The 18,307-nt window shown below is 43.4% G+C and overlaps 1 protein-coding gene across 1 annotated transcript; it reads right to left on the bottom strand.

Moving 5' to 3' along the window:
- Positions 1-2,199: 2,199 nt before the first annotated feature.
- Positions 2,200-16,439, bottom strand: LOC310959235 (eukaryotic peptide chain release factor GTP-binding subunit ERF3A-like). Its single transcript, XM_083930521.1, has 14 exons — positions 16,059-16,439; positions 14,892-14,936; positions 10,888-11,145; positions 8,822-8,855; positions 8,622-8,699; positions 8,237-8,417; positions 7,225-7,379; positions 6,818-6,958; positions 6,610-6,703; positions 5,430-5,510; positions 5,140-5,313; positions 4,351-4,440; positions 4,002-4,170; positions 2,200-2,849 (listed from the first exon to the last, which is right to left on the bottom strand). Exons 1-14 carry the CDS (start codon positions 16,249-16,251, stop codon positions 2,797-2,799), a joined length of 1,746 nt encoding a protein of 581 aa, XP_083786647.1. The 5' UTR covers positions 16,252-16,439; the 3' UTR covers positions 2,200-2,796.
- Between the last annotated feature and the right edge of the window lie 1,868 nt (positions 16,440-18,307).

The following is an 18,307-nucleotide window of genomic DNA, read 5'->3' on the forward strand; positions in this document are numbered from 1 at the left end:
CTGTGACCAGGAACATCAGGCCCAAAGAGAGGAACAGCGGCCCCAGCATGTAGGGGACGTTGCCCATCTGGGTGAAGTAGAGCAGGGACAGGGCTGTGCCCGATCCAAACAGCAGCGTGCCAACGCTGATGGCCATGATGGGCTTTATGTAGATGAGCCAGCAGGGCGGAGCCAGACTGCCCTGACAGCTAGGTGAATCCCTGTCCTGGAGAGGGTTGAGCGGGGCGGAGGCTTCAGTGTCCTCCCCATCCTGGGGGGAAGGATCCATGGTTGATATGGTGACTGCAGTGGAGAGCATGGTCACACTGCTGAGATCAGATGCACCACACTACAGATAAAAACACAGATCAAAGTTTGATGTGTACAGAAGATGATGGCTTTACTGTGCATAAGCCTGTGAATGTTCTCATTTGTCCAGGTCATGGTCCTGCCTGAGTCCCAGTCCCAGTCCCAGCCTGGTCCTGGTCCAGTCCCAGCCTGGTCAGATGTGTACATGAACTGATGAAGCCTCTTGGATGAGAGGTGAAACGTCTTCCTAAGTCCAGTTGATTTTGACTGAAATTGCTTTGAGGATAACGACGACCTGGACACATGAGAACACTCACAGGCTTATGCAAGTGTGAAATGATAAAATGTTAAATAGTCGTCTCCATCTTACCTAAAGCCTCTCTGTTGGACGCTGTCACGGACCGACTGCTGCTGGACAACTGCTCCCATCAAAGCCACGCCCCCCCCACCCCCACCCCCCACCCATCATCCATTATCCGTCATCCAGATTTACAGCATCACACTCCGCAGCAGCAGGATTAATTCTACTTTCATATAATAAAAAGTCAGAAAACTACAATTGTGATCATTTAAGACAAATATATAATATTAAAGATAAAGATAGAAACTCTCTACTGAAGAAAAAGTACTGATAAAACAATATGAAAATGCTCAATTACAAGTTAAAATCCTGCATTTAAATCCATACTAGTATCATTTATCCTATGGTATTAGATTAAGAAGAATTACTTTATTCATCCCGCAATGGGGAAATGGAATTTTTTCACTTATTATTAATCATCTCTCTCACACACACACACACACACACACACACACACACACACACACACACACACACACACACACACACACACACACACACACACACACACACACACACACACACACACACACACACACACACACACACACACACACACACACACACACACACACACACACACACACACACACACACACACACACACACACACACACACACACACACACACACACACACACACACACACACACACACACACACACACACACACACACACACACACACACACACACACACACACACACACACACACACGCACACACACGCACACGCACGCCCAAAATACACACACACACACACAGGACCTATAAACATGCAATGAATGGAGAGATGTTAGAGCGAGGGGGCTGCCAGTGACCGGCACCGACACTTAGCATGGATATTGGTCCACTTAATGTGCAGGCAGAGGCCCAGTTCCAAGCGTAGCCACAGCTGTACCGGGTGAATGATACTAAGGATGCATTTTTCAGGTACCTGAAATGTAAATGTTCATAGATGCGTCGTCAGCGAGACATTGCACAGGTGTCAAAGTGATCCAGTAAAGGGTCGTGTGGCTGCAGGTTTTCATTCCAACCAATCAAAAACACACCTGGTCCAACAAATCAACTGTGTGAAGGCAGTTCAGGTGATGGAGTAAGTCGAGTCAGGTGTGGTCTTGCTTGGTTGGAATGAAAACCTGCGGCCACAGCGACTCTTTACTGGATCAGTTTGACACCCATGTTTAAATGTACAGTGTAAAAACAAACTTGTCAGTGCTCTCTGGTGGACAAACCACGCACTGGTGACACCGTTTCTATATTTCCCCAAACAAATCTTTGGCATTGCTAAACTCACATCTGCTCCCATCAGCTGGTGACATAGACCGGACACATTTGGTGCTTCTTCTGAGGACGCAAGTACACTAAAAGAAATTGAAAATAGTTTTTCTTTTCAACATGTTCAAATTGAGAAATGAGCATTTGGTGCATTGCGAACTCTAACACCACAAACACAAACTGTGGAATATGAAAAACAAGCCACTGGACTGTGCTCCGACAATGAACACGCTTTGTTTTCCCAATTTATTATTTTATTGTCATAGTTGTTTGCTTTAATAACATTTGAACACGCTCGTGCACACTGCCGGAACGCCACGAGAAACCAAAGACTGGGTAAAAGCAAAAGGGAGACATGTACACCCAAGATAAACATTTTGGTTTCAACTGGTTAAAGTTCTTTCAAATGATTTCTGTTGCAATTTACTTCGGAAAATCATCCTTTTATACTCAGAGCAAAAATCCTGGTCCACATCTGTTTACAGATATAACTTCCGCCGTTTGTCATTGTCATTTATGAAAGCGAGGGAAAAAAGTGGAAGAGCAAAAAAAAAAAAAAAAAAAATCATGTAATGATGAGTCGACCAGAGTAGGGAGGTGGGGAGAGGTGGAGGAAGGGCTAACCCAGAAAATGGCATAGCTGAGCTCTCAATATGAGAAAGCTGACTCGTGTGGACTTCGTCTTGGTGTGTCGTTTGCTTAAAAACGGGTTCTTTTTCACATGAGTTTTTTTTTCCGGAAGCTGCTCATCGGCACGCAGAAGGGGGGCGTGACGGGGAGGTGCCGTCGCCGCTGACAACTGTGTGGGCGGGTTATGACCGAGCTCCGCTTGTTCCTTCTCACCAGGACACTCAGGCAACTCTGCGCTCTTCAGTCCCGCTCAGCGACCAGCTTCAGCACCTTACCGATGGCGATGGTCTTACCTGAGACAGACAAGCAAAAAACAAACAGCTGTCACACTTCTGTCTCTGCCTCAATCAAACTGAGGTGCAACTGAATTCAAATACACTCAAATGAAAATCTTGGAGTCTCTTATTGAGTCCTACTCGATTTACTTTTCAACCCTTCAAAGTAACTTCAGACTAAAGTGAAACAAGACTAATCTACAGAGCCATCAGTTTGCTCCAAAATGTAGTCATGAAACACATCTGGCATTCTCCGTCCAACACGAGTTACGAGGCTCATGACACTCAGATCAAAACTGTCATTGGCATTGATCAGTTATGACTCAAACGTCTGTTACTGTATTGCCTATTTCTCACAGTGTTTCTTTAGCTGTAATTTGAGAAACTGTGACCTGGCAGACATTTTGGCAGACAGTGCTGTGAACTTTCATTAATGCGTTAATGCGTTGCACCTTCAATTTAAGTTCCTTTTCATTTTGAATTAGTTTTGTCTACTCTTTTCTATTTTAGTATTTTACTATACATATATATATGAATCAAAACAAGAATTCATCGATTAAATGATGACCAAAATAATTGTTAGCTGCAGGAGTGGTACGGTCTATGAAAGCCCTTAATTTAAGCTGCGCTTGACGCTGGAACGTTGTAAAATAGGCAGAATTTCCAAAACTTCGAGCAGGAGTACTTTATATCAATTTGTTGTCAGCAATGAAGACGCATCTAACCTTGCTAGTGAGAAGCAGAGAGGGAGCAGCAAGAGGTTATGGCTGCGTGAGAGCAGTTTGGGGAATTCAGACAGACACCATTAGTTTAACTCCTTTTTCCCTTTTGTGCCTGGCTGCCTTGGGGCCATGCAGGTAATGGTCACAGTTTGATCTCACTAGGTGGCATACTGCACTTTGCACCATCAAGCAATTGGGAACAATGGGTTTCAGAACGCAGTGTTGCCCGTGTGAAAACACCATCACTGAAATCGAATGCCTTTGTTTGTCAGGAGAGGTGGTCAAAAAGCTGTAGCCTCTAACGGTCTAATACCGCAAAATAATAGCCTTCAAACCAAACAGCTGCACAGGTTTAATCCGTAGCGAGGACCTGTAGCGCTCATGTTGGACCTGAAAATCTAACCCCACCAAAGCCCCCTCCCTCCCCCAGTGACTGTAGACGCTCTACCTTCGTCCCGTAAGGTAAACCGTCCCATCTGAGGAAAGTCTTTAAAGGTCTCGAGGCAAATGGTCCCTGCTGTGCGCAGACGGGCGATGCACACTTGGTCCTGTTTGACGAATCGTGGTCTTGTCTTGCTCTTGTCTCCTGTTTTCTTGTCTACCAGACAGATTAAGGCCTGCGGATGGAAGTAACAGATTATCAGCACATACATTAGGTATAAAACAAGTATTCATCCAAAACATCACGCTACATTTGTTCAAATGTCAACATTGTCAACATCATTACTCCAGTTTCGAGCACTAACGTGAGACTGTTTCTTTCCATGGAGGACTCATGTCAACACGTTAGGACTCACCGTAATTTGCACTTCTTCAATGCAGGTGTGAATGTGAAGGACTGCGTTGTAACCCGGACAGATGATGGATTTGTGTTCAATGATGACGATCTGTTAGGAAAACAGCAGCAGTAGTTATGAGAAGGCACATCCAACAACAACTGTTTTGTAACTTTTATGAGCACTCTCGTCCATTACTACTGTCCCATATTCCCTTTATTCATTTAAGTGTGTATATCCTGATCACACACCTCTTGCTTACCACATACCCACCTGTTTGAACTTATGATGTACAGGTATATCAACCTATTGCTGGGAAGTGAAACTAGCAGCAGGTTGTGTGACCCTGACACAATGGCAGTTTCGGGTCTTTAAACCCATCACTTTTGTAAACGCTTATCAAAGACGTAGCCATGACAAACTTAAAAAGGCACGAAAGCATCTGAACAGTAAATTACCAGCTGTGACAGTGATGCTGGAAATGATTTCACCTTGTGACGCTGTGTGTGTGTGTGTGTGTGTGTGAGAGAGATCATGACAAATGTATTTGTATTTTGCGCCACTTTATGCTACACTTGATTTGGTTTCACGGTTGGTGTGATCCCATTGACATAAGCACAAGTTTAATATAATAACCAATGGGTAAAAAACATTCATTATTTTTATATATATATATATATATATATATATATATATATATATATATATATGTCTTCACCAGGTAGCGGCTGAGATGTACAGTCATCGCTGGTTAGGACCATCTAAAACACAGCAGATGTGGCTCTGGGGTCGCAGCAGAGTGATACTGACCTGGGCGTCGAAGGTACGCCCTGAATGGCAGAGGTTCTCAGCATTACAGAGGATAAAGCCAGGCAGGATCTCTTCTTCCTCGATGCCCTTCAGCCGCAGCTTGAGGTTTTCTCCTGGCGCGGCATCGTCCGTCTCAACGTCATCTGACAGGAGACTCAACACCTCCACCACGTGCTGAATGAGGACAACACGTAGACAAAAATGGTATAAGACAAAGAGAGGCGGGGCCAACCAAAAAAGGTTTTATAGTAAAGTTCTCTCGTTCACGCTGATGGAAGAACATATCTTACCCTATTTGGCATCATGACCAGCTGCTGTGCTTTACTGATGGAACCCGACTCCAGTTTGCCCAGAATCACAGTGCCCATGTCCTGATGAGACAGATCGACAGTGTTGCAGAGCAGGTGAGAAAAGAACCATGTGTTTGCATCAATCAATGAAAACAGGAAATCTGACGTTTCCTAGAGAGCTCAGGTTCTGGGGAAACTCAGCTGATGTTTTCGGTGGATACAAAATGACTTAGCTTTATGTCTGAGTGCGACAAGTGCAACATGGCAAGAAATGACTGCAGCCAGTGACACATAAACCCTAGCTGCTCAGTGTGAATGCAAAGTAAGTGTCAGTTCGGAGAGAATGTGATGAGAAAATGTTGGATAAGAACACTTTCCATATGCACATTAAACAAATACTCCCTCGACTCATGTTAGGATTACAGGGCAGAGACAAACTCGGAGATTCCATCTTTAAGAAACAGGGCAGTGATGGCACTCATTTTAGAAGCTAACTCTTATCAGGGGTGGCAGTAGCTCAGTGAACTGGTGGCTGGAGAGGTGCCAGTTCATCTCCTGGGCACTGCAGAGGTGCTGTTCTTCTTCTTATTATTATTATGTACTAATAACAGTAAGATATGTTTCTCTGCAGGGTCCAACCATGATTGAATGCATCTGGATGCCCCTGTCAGACGTTCTTAAGGGGAAATATAACATTTAGGCCTCACACATGACCTTTCTAGAGGTGGAAGACTTGCAGTGAACTGTTTATTTTTTCATTTCACTTTCGAACAGTTTTTGTTACAAGTGTGAGATCATTTCTTTATATTTATTTAGTACCTTGTCCACAAGTACGACAGGAGACCATGCCTTACTTCTTTTATATTCACAGTGCCGTGATGTGTTTTGTTATGGTTCGTCCTTTTCTGTTTGCTTTTTTTCCCCCAACGTGAAGTGAAGCATGTTTTTCTAAGTTATGTGGAAAATACAATAAACACATTTGTCAGAAAACAACACTGTGGAAATCCTCTCTGACCACCAGCGGTTTAGAGTCGACGGTTACCCACGTCTACAGCTCTACACTTTTTAAATGAAGACTACAGAAAGTTGAAATGTGAGTCAATGTTTGAGGCAGGGCCCCTTTTTAAGTGCTTCATTGTAAATGTACCAGCAGGGGTCTAAAGACCAGCCAGCGTCTTACCTTGTACTTGTCTACAATAGGCAATCGGACAGGGCCATCACTTGATCTGTTGAAATGTGGCAAACTATCCAAGTGTGGAATGAATGGTAACCCTCTGAAAAACATCAAATACGGACAGCAGTTAGTAGAGGTGGGTGAAGAAAACCATTTTGGTCTATGCAGTAACCATACAGACAGTAGAGAGCTGCTGAGAGGCTGAGGGACTTACGTATACCAGGAGCACATGTCAGTGGGCTCCTTCAGGTTGGCTCCGGTCAGTCCAGAGCACGGCATGAAGTGAATGTCTTTCTTCGGGTTGAAGCCGACCTTCTTCAAAAATGGCACTAGTTTCTCCTTGCACTCTTCATACCTGAGGGTTCAATAGGAGGGACGTCAACAACTTTGAAGAAGAATGAATACAAACTTAAATGATCTGAAATCCATTCATAAAATCCAGAGATCGATCTTTTAAGAGGGTTACGTGTACAAGTGACAGCAGTAGTTCTGGGAATCTCTTTCATATACAAGAGAAACTGGTATTCTGGGGCGATAACCAGCTCTAGAGAGGAGCCATGACTTGTGCGTGTTTTTATGCTCCTGCTGTTTGATCATCGTGATGATTTCCCATCTACCCACCTCTCCAGGCTCCAGTTGACTGTGGGATCGTCCATTTTATTCACCAGGACTATCAGGTGCTTGACACCAGCTGTTTTGGCCAACATGGCATGCTCCCGCGTCTGTCCACCTTTCTCAAAACCAGTTTCAAACTCGCCTTTCCTGGCAGAGATCACCTGGGGATCAACACATTGGTTTTGTAAGTGGTTTTGTCTACAGATGAAAAAAACACAAGCTTAAAAAGGTGATTCCTGGCTGTAGCCAACTAACATGTCACAAGAATGATCATATTGAGTAAAGGTCAACATCCCTTAATGTGTTACAGGTGACAATAAGAAACTTGTTTGTGGTAATTTGGATTAATAATAGAAATGGAGAAGGATCCAAAAACCCACTTTTTCAAATGTTTTGACTGGAAGAATCCATTTAGATTTAGATAGAGCCCGAACCGCTCTCTACTGGTCACATACGGAGGTTGCGGCTTCGTCAGGTGCCGACACTGTGACTATAACTTGTAGCCTGATGTTAAAGAAGCTGCAGGGCCCACGTGTTACGGTGCACTATCTCCAAACAGTGCCTAAATATTCTTTGTGTCTTATCTGTCACTCCGTTGCTGTTTATCCACATACATTTTGATATTGTTAGACTACTTTTCACCCCAAGGAGATACTTTGTCACATTATAATATATCGCAAGATCTCATGGGACGATATCTTGTCACTACCCTACTACTCGACCACTTTAGTATGCGAAATACTTTCAAACGGCACTTTTGATTTGTAGATTTTTTTACTAAAATAGGTAGTGAAGGTTCTCCAGCAGCAGCACTACCGGTGTGAAGTCAGCTCAGAGTTGTTAACGCGATGAACTGAGCGGTGGCTGTTTGTCCGTTGATTTCAAAAGTATTGATACTTTTGCAAGTTAGTGTATAATCCAATACAATTTTTTTTAGTGTAAACTATTTTCGGAGTGAAATTTTGTTCTGATGATTCACTTTAACAGTTTAACATCACCGGTTATTTCCTGAACTCACCAGAACAGCCAAGTCTGCTTGTGATGCTCCTCCGATCATGTTGGGCACAAAGCTTTTGTGGCCTGGGGCGTCTAGGATGGTAAAGTGCTTTTTGTCCGTCTCAAAATATGCTCTGCCCACCTCCACCGTCTTGCCTTTGTCCCTCTCCTCTTGGTTGGTGTCTAAAGCCCAAGACAGATACCTGGGAGACAGAACATGGGTTTTCTATCGTTGATTTGGTCACGAGAGTAAATCAGAATCAATATATCTATAATAACTTTGCAGATGATCCAAGTTACTATTGGCCCAGCTCAATTCACAGCAACCTGTGTAACCTGATCATATAAATAACGTTCTAAATACAATAAAAGAGCCATTTAGTTCAGACAGCAGTGCGCCCACTCACCAGGTTTCTCGGTTCTTTTCCTTGGCTTCTCTTTCGTACTTCTCTAAGGTTCTCTTGTCTACCATGCCTGTTAGATACCTGTTGGGGAGCAGGGGGACAATAGAAAAACAGTGACACATGTCAAAGGCCTGGTGTGGGGAATGTAACTTCACTCATTATCAGCAGAGGGGCTGGACCGAAGAGGGGAGACTGCTACTCACATGATTTGTCCGCCAATGGTGGATTTGCCAGCATCTGAAGAAGAAGAAGAAGCATGCGGAGTGGCTTTAGACGAGACAAAACTGACATTACAAATATTACGGTTTATTTTCTACGTTAAATGATAACAGACCAAAGTGATCGCACTAACAAACGTGTTAGTGTTCGGAGTGCGTCACTGATGACACAGTGTGAAGGTGAAGTGTAATCTGTCTGCTGGTGACAGACACATCAGTGTCTGCACACGAGACAGCTGTGTTCACAAACAACAAGGGACATAGAACATAAACACGGCAGATAGGATAAGAGTCGAGCCTGTCTGACACAGAAGCACATTGGTATTAGTGCTGCCACTAACTATTTTTCTATCAACTATTTTAGCAATTAGTCAATTCATATAAAAGATGAATTTTCCTCAAAAAATAAATAAAATCTTTTAGACCCTTCAATTTAAGTTTGTTTTATTTTGCATCTGGTAAGGATGCCCCCTGGAGCGCCTCCCTAGGGAGGTGTTCCAGGCACGTCCAGCTGGGAGGAGGCCTCGGGGAAGACCCAGGACCAGGTGGAGAGATTAGATCTCCACACTGGCCTGGGAACGCCTCAGGATCCCCCAGTTAGAGCTGGTTAATGTGGCCCGGGAAAGGGAAGTTTGGGGTCCCTGCTAAAGCTGCTGCCCCCGTGACCCGACCCCGGATAAGAGGCTGAAGATGAGATGAGAAACTGCAGGCTGTCATTGTACGTGTCTAATGCAGCACAAAACAAAATGTCTACAAAAATAAAAACTTCAGCTTTAAACTGGCAACTGCAGCATTATACAAATAAATGGGCTAAAATGACATTTTATTATTATTATTATTATTATTATTTAGTTTTTTGTGAACCCATTTTATCACAACACCAAATTTAGTAAAACATATATAAAGTTTCTTTAAGTATTTTAATTATTTATAAGTTACTTTTAAATTTACTTGAACCACTCTTCAAATTGGCATAAATGATATCCAGCGCACAGAACTTACTTAAAAAGAAAGAGAGTCACTTTTAAAGCTGATCTGTGTGTTACAGCCAAAATACATGGGGAAGGGGCACGCAGCATACGTGGATAGGGCACAGCGGGGTTTGCTACCTGCTTCGCTGTGTGCAGAAGGAGTTTTAACACACTTGGTTCTGCAGAGTTTGGAAGCACTGCTGCCTCACATTGCTCTCTAGTACAATGAGGTATGCATCTTATTCATTTATAAACAGATTGCATGAGATTTTTGCCCAGTTTTAACCCTTTTGGGAGGGCCGCGTAGCCACGTGTAGAGAGAAAAGATTCGGAGCCGCGTGAAAACAGAGTTTAACCACGCTGCGCCAGGGCTTATGTAGCAGCTTCGACTGGATATAACGGACAGACTCTGCTGCGGGCTTCCCGTGACAGTCCAGTCGCTTTGCTTACACGGGCTGTGTATTTTTACCATTACTCCTGTTAGTAATTTCTTCCAAAACACTCTGTACTCATGTCATTCGCTTCTGAGGCTGTTAACTTGTACAGGCAACGTTGTGTTTGCTTCCCCTGTCTCCTCTGCACACAGAGCGGAGCAGCTTCTGTGGTCCATGGAGCAGCTGTTGAATATAATGGACACTCTGCTGTTCTGTAGCGGTCCTTGCCCTTGGATTTTGGCCGCCCCGCACTCGCTAAAACCCAAGAGCCGAGGATATTAATGGTTGAGTGAAATTTCAACAGCGGCGCTAATCACCGCACTGCCGCTGCAGAAGGAACAAAGTTGGAACACTGATTTGAATGAATTGAAGAGTTTCGGATAACGTGAAAAACATAGACGTAGACGCATTTCTGTCGACGTCATCTATTATGACGACTAATCACAACCTCCCTAATGGAGTTTCCCCGCTTATTTGTGCGTGTGAGCAACCAGACAGCCACACTAGGCTAAAGTTGGTGGTGCTCCAGTTGGCTCAACAGCAATTGTATGACGTTATATTTGACTTGAGATCCATACATTAAAATCCCTGCTGTAAAAAGTATCATTCACTTAACGGTCTACAGCAGACAGGTGTATGCACTGACCTACGTGTCCGATGAATACAACATTGACGTGTTCCTTCTTGGGGGCATCTGGCTGTACTGGTGGAACCTTTGGCGCCGGCGTTTCCTCTTCCTCCTCCATCATTATTATCTCCAGAGCCGTCTCCTCCGTTGTTGCTGCCACTGATGGCCCCCGGTCCTCGCAAGACCCGCCTCCTGGCTCCTCCTCATTTGGCTCGGCCTCTTTCTGGTCCCACGGCTCCTCTGTGGTCATCTCTGCGTCGCCGTTTTCCACTGGAGCTGCAAAGCCACAAACACAGTCCGCATCACTCTGGGCCTTTTCGTTTGTTTTCACAAGTTACTTAAAAACCTCTCAACTGGGTAAAATAAAGCGGGCTCATTATGTTTTTTACTTTTTAATTTACCAAAGAAGTCTCTTCGGTATTTATTCGGAGCATAAATCAGATCAATAATTTTTTTATTCCTGTTACTGGAATCATTTTCTGAGCCGTCTTTGTCACAAAAAAATGGTTTACTGTCAACTGCAGTGACCGATGTCACAAAAGGAAAACAAGAAGCAAAGACACTCTTAATAAAAATCTGTAAAAACTAACACCAGTTGGAACTTGACTTAGAAATGGAAAAACAAATACACAACTTAAAGTTAGACCTGACACATTCTTATTCATTTCTGTTCTTCTACCCGTTCTTGTGTTGAAGAAACAGTGATTTTCTACCATTGCCAAACTAAACAAGTTTTTACCGTGTTGACGCTGGTCAGCTGGTTTGTAAGTAAGTAAAGTGGCTGTTCTGCTTTAGATTGACTATGAACAGTAGAGGACAAGGATGGTTTTTGACAGCTTGATATACAGGGAGCCCTCACATAGCCATTACATAGAAACGGGACAGCATGAGCCGCCACAGCCGCACGCCATGGGTTTTTTGTGCACAAACTATTCAGATATCATCTACACTACTTGAGAAACAACCTCTGATTTGACAGAAGAGCTACTGGGGTGCAATAGTTTGCTTTTCTGTATGCTCTCAACATTGCTGGAAATGTACAGACTACAGAAAAAAAGGCAAAGCTGCAGTTCAGTGAATAAGAATCCGCTCCTTTACATTAAAACCTGATGTTGGCGTGTTTAAGAGGTGTCCACAACATGGAGTATGGCATGCAGGCTGTAGCATGTTGTAACTTTCTCCATTAATGAAGCGAAAGCGGATACATGATAGAAACACCTTTCAAACCAAAAAACCATGTTGACCATGTGTCCTTCCAATGACGACAATCTCTAGCCTCCAACTGCTGCAAGTACACCGGCTTCTCCCAAAAAGTGAGTCACTATATCGCCCAGTGCTTAACTGACATGAGGTCTAGATACTGTGTGCTGATTTCGAGTGCTTGGAAATGTGTAAAAATTTGCCTCTTAGCATTCAGCCACTTTACAGGGGCGAGTGAGCGGGACGGTGGATCTTCAGGGTTAGATAAAAGTTCAACCGTAGCTGCCACACAGAAGTGGTATGTACATCATCTGAAAGCTGGGAATTTGAGGGCGCACTCACACTGTCCTTCCGCACCGTGCCCCGGGCTTTAGGGTACTTGTCCCCCCTCCCTCTCCCCCCGCGCCCCAGGCCCGTTTGTACTCACACTACCTGGGCCTCTTGCAAATGCTTCTTGCCTGTCCAAACTTCATCACGCCGTAACACGTCACACACATTGATGACTTCATCGCGATGCGTCGCTTTGTTTACAAATCTTTCCATAGACTTCGGAGTTTTTGAGCGTATTGTCCGACTGTTTTTTTTTTTCATCCGACCAAATCTGCAGTAAACACTCCACCTTACCCCAACGTGAACCTGTCGCCGCCATAGTTGTTGTTTTTAAATGTCCGCGCATGGTCCGTCCTATTTTCTATGTCCGAACAGGCGCACATAAATGACGCCAGAACCGCATTGGTATCGTGCTCGCACATGTGCGCACGCTCGTGCTCGTACATGTGCAAACGCGCTCTTCAAAAGCCCACCTCTCTCAGACGGCCAGCTGGCCGCAGTTATGCGCGGAGCGGGTGCACTCGCACTGGTCAAACGTACTAGGCCTGACCCGAAAAACCTGTTTTGGCCCGGTGCGGAAGGACAGTGTGAGTGCGCCCTAACTTGAGATGCAGCTCACTGTGTGTCAAGTTCTACTAGTCATAAATGTCTAATTAACCTTGTGTTTGGCAAAAGGCGCCTATTCAATGTTTAGAACATTCTAATATGAGTTCATGATGACCATTCTCATACGCATACGTTTTGGCAGAAGATCCATTCTTACACAGATCAAATTTCCCTCAAAAACACATCATTAAGACACACATGGCAAACCCACGCTGTGATTAGTTTTTTTGGGGGGATATTTGGAAAGAAGAGTTTTTTCAGGGACTGGGTGTTAAGCACTTCTGTTCTGGAAACTGCTCAGAAACACCCTTAAATGTCAGCTATTCATGCCCGGCCTAGGTATTTGATTTGAATGAGGCTGTAATTTACAGCCATTTTAATACAGTGAAAGAAGTACAACTAAAACTACAATGAAATGGTTACTATGGGAACTAACATCCTCATACATGAATACAATCGGGCTCATTGAATCCACAAGAGGCTTAGCTTTACGGTCAGACCCAGTTTATGCAATTACAAGAGTGTTTATGGACCCCAGTATGCAGAAATATTCAAATACTGCATTTTAAAATAGGCAACAAGAACACATTTATACATCATATTAAATAGGTTGCTGTGTAGCTTCTAACTGAAACTCTGTGCCCTGCAGTTTAGTTTTTCTGTTAATTCTTTTGAGATATGTGCTTTATTTTTTACAAAATTTATAAAATGTATTGCTTCACAATAAAAGCTTTAAAATGGCAAAGTAACAGGGGACTTTTATTGTGAAGAATTTATAGGAAATTGGTGTGTTTATTCACATTACACTCAATCCTTCCTAGTTGTATGTAAAGGGACAGCAGTTGTGATACCTTGGATCAATAATAACAATAATAATAATAATAGTAATAATAATAATAATAATAATAATAATAATAGGTACCAGAAGAAGGAACTAACACCTCATAAAAAGCTTATGAATTATCAATTTCAACTTTAAATATCCCTCAATAAAAAAGCTGTTCTTTAACGTTGTTGAATGTTGTTCTTTTTATTTAAAAAGTACGGATTTCGGCACCGTTTAAGCACCGGCACCGTTTTAAAAGTAGCGCTTTAGCACAGGTAGCGGAAAAAACTTAAACGATACCTAACCGCATCAATGTGTACTATAGAAACCTGTCAATCGTCAAAAACATTTACAATCCAGATGTGCCGTACCTCAACTGTTGTGTTCATCATCGGCAAACATCAGACCACATTTCTACGTTTGCTGTTCGATGTGATATTGTTTCTACTAAAGTGTCATTTAAAGCATTCTGGCACTTTTTATCGAGTGACTGCGGAGTTTAATGACAACTAAACACTGCTAGTAGGGCTGCTGTATTTACATTTATAGTATCTTACCCTATCCGACCATTAACATCACGAAAGGGTTTAACATATCCAATATGGCTTTTGGATATGCCAGAAGCACACTTATATTTAAGCACACTTTTATCAACACAAGCACACTCATATGCAAGTATTATATTTAAGCACACTTATCACCACAAGCACACTTATATTTCATAACATTTGTTCAGTTCACAGCTCAACTGATTAGGAATGGAGGATTCAGTCCATGTACACTTTGTGGTGTTATCTCCCACTGAAATACGGCCACGTCTGTTTAAATTGATAATGAAACTGTCTGTGGCACCCTGTGACTGATGCAGATACATAAAGCCAACACGCAAATTTCTAGGATTGGGTATGAGTGGCTAATGAAGTGAGTACCCCTATGGACTTTGTTATTCCAGCACGCTCAGTGTGGGTTAACACACGTAAGGGCAATGAAGCGAGCAGCATGTATGTGACACAAGGCACAGAGGGAACCTTAACACTTAAACTACAGACTCCATACATACCGACATTTTCTGACACCTCCATAGTGGATATCTTTTCAACAGCAACTGAAAAAGAAACAACAGGTAGGTTAATGTTCATTTGAGAGGAGTCTGGCCTATTCCCCTAGTTTCATACTACAAATGTTGTTAGTGGTAGAGTAGGGAGGTCATTTGATGACTTAAATGTTAACTGGCTAATAGAAAACAAGTGTATTTACTTTGCCTTCAGGGGCTACCAGAAGGCAAGGCCGGAAAAAAGTACCCCCCCCCCCCATGTCAAGCACCTCCATATGTTGGAGCTCAAACTTTCATTTGGTGATAGATAGATAACTTTATTCATCCCCGAGGGGAAATTAGGTCATCATAGCAGCGGTACAGTGCAATCAGAAGTACTAAACACAAGTACTATAATAATATACTGTCAATGGGCTGTATATGGACAGTGGTGGAAGGTTTTAAAACCGCTGACATTGTGAATATGCCCGACATAGTGTCCGTCGAACAATGTATAGAAGTTGTGTGTAACATGGTAACGTAAACGGAGCTTTTCCCGTGAAGACTACGGTGTTATAACAGCATTAATCCCGCCTCAGCCGGGTCTCTAGTCGGCCTTCACGTGGTTCACAGTGACACATTTTTGCTCCACTCTTGTCCAGCGGTGCGTCAGAACATCCACGTCACAAAAACTCACGTTCCCACTAATTTTATTTTTCAATGACGAACTTTAGCTTAAATTATCAGGTGAAGTTGACGACAACGTGGATGTTTACCAACAACACCATGTTGGGTTCCGTTTAACGGTCACTTAAGCTAAAAGGCACTGCCTTTAACACCGAGAGGCACAGGCGCTCACTTGTGAAACCACACCGGCTAACGGACATGCTAGGTTAGCTACCACAGGTTAGTAGCATCAAGCTAATGCCGGCTGGGTTGATAAGTTATGGCAGTGGCCAACAACGTTGTAACATCAAGCCCGAGCGTTAACAGCATTGGGAAAGTGTCGTTACAGCGTCAGGCACGACGTCGACATTACTGCTACACCAAATACCACAGCAGCCCGCTTAGTTTGTCGCGCTTCAAGGAGCGCGTGTCTTCACAGTGAGCTAACTTAGCGACAGCCCAGCCCAGGCTCCTGTTAGCAACCAGCTAGCTGCTAAAGTAGCTCCACCAACGTGACTCTGAACTCACCGACGGAATCGAGATTTTCCGAGTTGTCTTTCGCGGGGAAAGACGGAACAAATTCGGCGGCGTTCACGTTGGGCACAAACGGTTTAGCGTTCACGTTGAGGTTCGTGAACGCCGACTCAAGTTGTCCGCCGATCGTGGCCTCCACATCGTCCTCTTGTTCCCAGGAATCAGGGGCAGTGTCTCTCGGGTCCATCGTGGGTCTCGGATTTTCACTACTGTGAGATTTCAGCTACGCAGTTCTCGGTCCGCGTGAGTGTCGTGCCCAAAACCCGACGTTAAGGTCACCCCTTGGAGTAACTGCGAGCGTCCCAACTCGAAGTGTGGTGTTAAGTCTCCGGTTCAGGCGAACTAAAACCTGCCGGTTTCAAACGGTGAGACGCCAGAGGATGTTCGACTCAGCACTCCCAGAGACAGTCCGCGTGAGCTAATGCGTCCCGTCAGTTGACGTGCTACCCGCGGTGACACATGGGATATGTAGTCTTATCAAAAAGCGGTAACCGTTAGTCTGAAGAGGCTCTGGAGGGCAAAGAAACTACATTTCCCGAAGACGAGTAACGGTCACTTAACGTCAGTTGATTCTGACCTTTTCAGAAACGGCAGATTCGCTTCGTTTTTCTGAAGCAAATGCAGATAAAACTTTATTCACTCACTAAATATGTTTTTCCTTTTGTTTTGAAAGTTAATTACATTTAATTGCAGCATTTAAGTTTCACGAAGAAGACTTATTATTAATCATGTTACAAACAGGCCCGAAATACACACATGCACAGACAGGACCTATACATGCAATTAATGGAGAGATGTTAGAGCGAGGGGGCTGCCAATGACCGGCGCCCCGAGCAGTTGGGGGTTCGGTGCCTTGCTCAACAGCACCTCGGCAGTGCCCAGGAGATGATCTGGCACCTCTCCAGCCACCAGTCCACACATTTGCCAATACTGTGCACAATTATGACAATACAACATCGACTTACTGGGTTAATGTTTAATGAAAAATATGTTTGGTTTTTGCAACGCACCATTCAAAATCACTGTTAATTAAAGTCATTCCCTTTTTAATTCATTTACATTTCACCTTTGGGCACAAGAGGTGTATCACAGCTTTATAATCAGACGTACAAACTGCATAAGGAAACTAAATGAATCGACATATAACAGTGTGTTGTTATAATGTCCTTGGTCCACACAAATAGAATAAACACCCTTTCTTATACAAAAACCCCTCCAGGGAAACATCACGTTTGATTAAATGAACTGGAACACACGTCCTTGTACATATAACGTAAATCATCTCTGAAGATTTTGTCTTTTTTCACCTCTGGCATTAAAATAGTCCGACCATCAAATTACCAGTTCAACCACAGGAAGTGGCCCGTTGCTGAAAAGAAGCCCCTGAAGGCGTCCATTTCAAACTCAAAGGACACGCCTCTGTTTTTTAGATGAGCACTATATGAAGAGTGATGCTATCGTTTATTATTAACTGCTATATGATAATGGTTAGTTAGTTCCTGGTCTATTTGAGATAAAAAGAACTCCGTAAAAGCAACATTTCCACGATGTAATGCAACCCAGGACTTTGCTGTGCAACAACAAACGACAGCCCCAGACACGAGCACAGAGGGGAAAACACACCTCTGAGCTTCACACGTGTAGGCTTTGTTGCATTACATGTGCATGTGTTGCAATTACTGGGTCCAACAGTGTTTATTTCTTTTGTCTGCGATGTCTGTGAAAATGTAATAATAATAATAATATTACTGCCGCGACAGAATTGATATTGACAAAGGCGGGACGAGTCACAATAAGTGTCAAACCTTGTCATTAAATCCAACACTTTGTGCTTTGAGTCCCGGACAAGTCATCACGCTGTACGGTAAACTGTCAGTGTGGTACATTAACACATATAATGCATGTTTTTTGGAAATTACATTGACTAATTCATCTGAAATAAACATTATAAATATTTAAACGCGTAATTAGGATGTGGCTGGTTCGATTGATTTGAGGTCTGTATCAGGATTTCAGTTATGAATAGGTTTCTATGATGCATCATTTTTATCTTTAAGGCCTGAGAGAGATATCAAGTCTAATGACTGAGTGACGTTACAGGATTTTGTGGAGTCTGAAGTCACGTGACTCAAGTTCGCCCCTCCGGTAATCAGAATAATTGTTGGATCGTCTTTATTTCTATTGATTTGACAGCTGTTTTATCTTCCTTGGTTGTGGTCAGATTGAAAAGAGTCGGACAGGAA

The sequence above is a fragment of the Echiichthys vipera genome (assembly GCF_963691815.1).
Source record: "Echiichthys vipera genome assembly, chromosome: 17".
Lineage (NCBI taxonomy): Eukaryota > Metazoa > Chordata > Actinopteri > Perciformes > Trachinidae > Echiichthys > Echiichthys vipera.

Excerpts from the sequence above, each read along its gene's own strand:
- LOC310959235 (XM_083930521.1), bottom strand. The coding sequence starts at position 16,251 with ATGGACCCGAGAGACACTGCCCCTGATTCCTGGGAACAAGAGGACGAT. Across the intron at positions 11,146-14,891 it reads GGAGGTGTCAGAAAATGTCG|CTCCAGTGGAAAACGGCGAC; the intron begins GTATGTATGGAG and ends GTGGCTTTGCAG. Across the intron at positions 5,511-6,609 it reads CTATTGTAGACAAGTACAAG|GACATGGGCACTGTGATTCT; the intron begins GTAAGACGCTGG and ends CTGTCTCATCAG.